General features: G+C 61.7%; 1 protein-coding gene across 1 annotated transcript in view; it reads left to right on the plus strand.

Annotated features, from left to right (window-relative positions):
• Window positions 1-4,156, plus strand: part of LOC112951608 (low affinity vacuolar monovalent cation/H(+) antiporter-like) — an 8,964-nt gene extending 4,808 nt beyond the window's left edge. Inside the window, exons 10-19 of the mRNA XM_026044314.1 lie at window positions 1,208-1,391; window positions 1,473-1,572; window positions 1,654-1,772; window positions 1,907-1,944; window positions 2,198-2,310; window positions 2,408-2,556; window positions 2,671-2,765; window positions 3,140-3,218; window positions 3,486-3,594; window positions 4,004-4,156. Coding sequence (XP_025900099.1) covers window positions 1,208-1,391; window positions 1,473-1,572; window positions 1,654-1,772; window positions 1,907-1,944; window positions 2,198-2,310; window positions 2,408-2,556; window positions 2,671-2,765; window positions 3,140-3,218; window positions 3,486-3,594; window positions 4,004-4,077 — 1,060 coding nt within the window. The 3' untranslated portion in view covers window positions 4,078-4,156. The remainder of the gene's footprint in view (window positions 1-1,207; window positions 1,392-1,472; window positions 1,573-1,653; window positions 1,773-1,906; window positions 1,945-2,197; window positions 2,311-2,407; window positions 2,557-2,670; window positions 2,766-3,139; window positions 3,219-3,485; window positions 3,595-4,003) is intronic.
• Window positions 4,157-4,763: the final 607 nt, after the last annotated feature.

The raw sequence follows: 4,763 nt of genomic DNA on the forward strand, positions 1-4,763 counted from the left end.
CACTTCCCTCGACCTGCTGGAGATGCTTTTCTTAATGCACCCCAGGATCCCGTTGGCCTTCTTGGCCACCAGGGCACACTGCTGTCTCATGGTCAACTTGTCATCCACCATGACACCCAGGTCCCTCTCTGCGGGACTGCTCTCCAGCAGGTCCACCCCTAATCTGTACTGGTGTACAGGGTTATTCCTCCCCAAGTGCAGGACCCTGATGGGTGAGGAGCTGGCTGGATGGCTGGGCCCAGAGAGTGGTGGTGAATGGAGTTAAATCCAGCTGGTGGATTGGTTAAATCCAGCTGGTCACGAGTGGTGCTTCCCCAGGGGTCAGTGTTGGGCCCGTCCTCTTCAGTATCTTGAAGAACTGAGTGTATGTCATTCAGTATCTTGAATGATACCAAACTGAGAGGGAAAGCTGATCTGCTTGAAGGTAGGAAAGCTCCTCAGAGGGATCTGGACAGGCTGGATCCACGGACTGAGACTAAGTGTATGAGGTTCAACAAGGCCAGGTCCTGCACTTGGGTCACGACAACCCCGTCTAGCGCTGCTCTCTGGGGTTGGATGTTGGTTAGAGCCAACTGAACATGAGCCAGCACTGGGCCCAGGTGGCCAAGAAGGCCAATGGACTTCTAGCTGGTATCAGGAACAGTGAAGCCAGCAGGACCAGGGACGTGATTGTCCCCCTGTACTTGGCGCTGGTGAGGCCGCACCTCGAATAGTGTGTTCAGTTTTGGGTCCCTCACTACAAGGACGTGGAGGTGTTGGAGTGTGTCCAAAGGAGAGCAGCGAAGCTGGAGAAGGGGCTGGAGCACAGACCTAACGAGGAGCATCTGAGGGAGCTGGGTTATTTAGTGTGGAGAAGAGGAGGTCCGGGAGACACCTTGTTGATCTCTACACCTACCCGAAGGGAGGTTGCAGTGAGACAAGGGTCAATCTCCAAAATGACTACGGATAGGAGAAGAGGAAATGGCCTCAAGCTGCACCAGGGGAGGTTCAGGTTGGATATTAGGAAGAATTTCTCCATGGAAAGAGTGGTGAAGCGTGGAACAGGCTGCCCAGGGGAGTGCTGGAGCCACCATCCCTGAAGTGCTCAAGTGTAGATGGGACGCTTAGGGACGTGGCTTAGCAGGCAGGGTGAGGATGGCTTTATGGTTGGACCTGATGGTCTTGAAGGTCTATCCCAACCATAATGACCCTCTTGCTGTGCCTGCAGCATCTCGGCGCAGAGCAACTTCGCGGTGGGGGCAGTGGTGAACGCCACCTTCGGCTCCATCACGGAGCTCACCTTCTACATCACGGCGCTCATCAAGGGCGCCCGCGAGGGCAACAAGTGCTACGAGGAGATCGTCAAGGCGGCGCTGACGGGCACCTTGGTGGGCTGCGTCCTCCTTGTCCCGGTGGGCAGGAGCCCCGTCCCCTGCGCGCGGCGGCGAGGAGCCCCGTACTGGGGAGGTGCTCATGGCGCCCGTGTCCCACAGGGCTTGTGCATGGTCATCGGAGGCATCCGGCACCAGGAGCAGAGGTTCAACAGCCGCTCGGCGGGCGTCAGCTCGGCCCTGCTTTTTCTCTCCGTGGGAGGTGAGTGGTGATGGTGATGGTGGGGAGGAAGGGCGGCCCATTCCATGGCCACGCGCCCCCCACCACCTTTCCCACGCGCAGGGGTCTTCGCCCCGACGCTCTTCTCCAAGGTGTACGGGAAGTTGGTGTGCGGCGAGTGCCACAACGTCACCCAGAACCCGCTGGGCCGCTACCTCTGCCACAGCTGCCACTTCGACTTGGTGAGCGCGTCCGGTTGGCACCCACGTCATGGCCATCACGAGGGGGCTTTCTAGCCCATGGGGGCTCCTTGCCAGCTGCAGGTGCCCGGGCCATGGCCACGATGCTCACGCTGTGGCTGGTCTCCCTCTTGCAGATGCACAGCAACGGCACCCTCTACTACAGCCACGTCCAGTGAGTGTCACCCGGGGTGGCCTCGCTCCCGCTGTTGGGTTGGATCTCATTGGGTTGCCTCATGGCTCCTCGGGGTGCTGCCTGGGTGTCCCTGTCACTGCCGTGTCCATCTAGTCCCAAGGTTGGACTGGGATGTGCCCATTGGCCTCCATCATGGAAGGGCCACCGGTGTGCCCAGCGCCGCGAGGGGGTTGGAGGAGCCCCCGTGGCCTCCAAGGGGCTCCGCCGTGGGGCTGAGGGCCGTGTCCCGCAGGCCCCTGGTGTACACGGTGTCCCTGCTGCTCCCCACGGCCTACCTCATCGGCCTCTTCTTCACCCTGAAAACTCACTCGCACATCTATGACATCCACATCAGCGACTGCCACAGTGAGCGCCAGCCCGCCCGCGGCCCCCGCTCCCCTCGCCGACCCGCGAGGAGCCCCACGGGGGGCTTCCTCACCGCGTCCCGGCCTCTCGCCCCCAGTGCCCGGCCACCACCACAGCGCCGTGGTGCACTGGTCTCGGTGGAGGGCCCTGCTCATCCTCCTGCTGTCCACGCTCTGCATGTCGGCCTGCGCCGACCTGGCCACGGAGCACATCAGCCCCATCCTCACCAACTCCACCATCTCCCAGGTGAGCGCGGAGGGGCCCACACATGCCCCATGGGGCCAGGAGGCCACCTTGGCCAAGGGCCACCGTGGTTGATGGCGTGGTGAGGAGTGCTGAGGCCTCTGCCTTCCTCGGCAGTACTTCATTGGGGTCACCGTGCTGGCCATGGTGCCCGAGCTGCCCGAGATCGTCAACGGCATCCAGTTCGCTCTGCAGAACAACCTGAGCTTGAGGTGAGGTGGCCCTGGGAGGTCCGGCCCCAGCGGGGACGGTCCCCGTGTCCTGGTGTGCAGCACCAGGGCCCAGGTTTCCCTTGCTTGGCTCCACTGCAGCAGTTATGAACCAGGGCTTGGCCACAAGTAGACTTGAAAATCATGGGAAAACGGGGCCAGAAACTCGTTCTGCTCCTCTAGATCTCAAGGGCAACCGTGTCCTTGCCCTGGGCTGAGCTGTCCTAGCGGGACTGGCACTGCAGGTGCTTCAAACCCAGCTTTGGAACAGCTGCAATAGAGGGAAAGCTAAGATGCTCTGGTGGGACCATGTCCCCCACGTCCCCAGGGGCTCTGGTCTCGCCCTGGTGCCATCCTTGGTGCTCTCTCCTCCCCAGCATCGAGATCGGGAACTGCATCGCTGTCCAGGTGTGCATGCTGCAGATCCCCATCCTGGTGCTCTTCACCATCTTCTACGTAAGTGGTGCCCAGGAGAGCCCTGGGCGCTGGGGGGACCCGCCAGGCACAGCCGCCGTCCTGTCCTCCCTGCTGCTGCCTCGGCACCCAGTACAGTTTGGAAGGGGAAGTGGGCTCAGATATCTGCTCCCTGGGCTGGAGCTGGCCCTGTCATGGTGTCCTGACGGCTGTGGTGGCATCCTGAGGGCCATGTTGTGGAGGGGAGCTCCGAGAGGTGACGTGTGAGTCTCCGGTTGGGTGTAAAGGCAGCTCTTCTCTGCCTCGCAGCCCACCAACTTCACCCTGGTCTTCAGTGACTTGCACGTCTACGCCAGCATGTTCAGCGTGGTTCTCATGAACTACATCTTCATGGATGGCAAGTGTGACTACTTCCAAGGTACGGACCAGGCCAGAGGCTGCTCTAGGGCTCAGGATGTGCCCAGATTCCCTACAAGGACCCAGGGAGACAGCCCTGGAGCCACCCTTCACTGTAGCCTCTGGCCTGTGGTGACTTGGGCCATTCCTGGGCTCCTGGTGACCCTTCAAGGTGATGTCAAGCCAGGGCTACCACCCTGCAACCAAACACAGAAGCAGGGTTGGGCTTGGCGTGGGAAAAGGGAGCAGCTCCAAGGAGGAATCCCTCCCATTCCTTCTTAGGAGGGAATTATGGCCCTTTTCCTGAGGCTGGGCAGAAGAACACGTGTTTCCTCAGGGACACTGACCCAAGTGTCCGGAGTGGCTTCACCACCACCTCCCGTCCTGCTCCAGCACGGAGCAGGACCCTTCCAGGCCGCTCTTTCCCCTAGGCACCGTGCTGGTGATGGTCTACTGCATCCTCCTGGCCGTGTACTTCTTCGCACCGTCACCCAGCGGCTGCTGAGGCCGGGCCCTTGGGGGACATCCCGTGTCCCAGAGAGGTGTCCGGGCTCTCGCTGCCGCCTGTGCCGGGAACGAGGCGACGAGGGGAGCCCTCCTCAACCTTCACGGCCGAGCTCTTCCTCGAGGCCTTTCCTGCATCCGTGTGCGGGTGGAAGGGAAACGGTCCTCAGCGGAGGCTCCTGGAGGAGGTTTCCGCGCGCACCTGAGGAGGACCCATCCCTGGGAAGGTGCCACGCTGGACCGGCACCAGGCCGGGAAGGACTCCGGCCCGCGGGGAGGCTTTGGGCTGGCACGGGAAACACCACCCGTCCCGTTTGGGGGCTGTTCTGCCATTAAAGCAGTTTTGTACGAAGGCGGATGGAGCTCGTTTGTGGGGGCGCGAGGCCCGACAATCCCGGGGCTGGGACAGCCCCTTGGCGCCCACCAAAGCCGGGCCTTACAGAGCTTGGGGCAGCGGGACTAGGAAGGGCCCCAAGCTGCTCTCTGGAGTCATCGGGTGTGAGCTCCAAAAGCTGCGGCCTCCTCTTCCTCAGCGACGGCTCCGGTTGTCCGTATCACAGAATCCCAGGATGGTTGAGGTTGGAAGGGACCTCTAGAGACCCCAGCGCACAGAATCCCAGGATGGTTGAGGTTGGAAGGGACCTCTAGAGATCCCAGGGCACACAATCCCAGGATGGCTGAGGTTGG

Source organism: Nothoprocta perdicaria, unplaced genomic scaffold (assembly GCF_003342845.1).
Source record: "Nothoprocta perdicaria isolate Ctin4 unplaced genomic scaffold, notPer1 scaffold_359, whole genome shotgun sequence".
NCBI classification, from domain to species: Eukaryota; Metazoa; Chordata; class Aves; order Tinamiformes; family Tinamidae; genus Nothoprocta; species Nothoprocta perdicaria.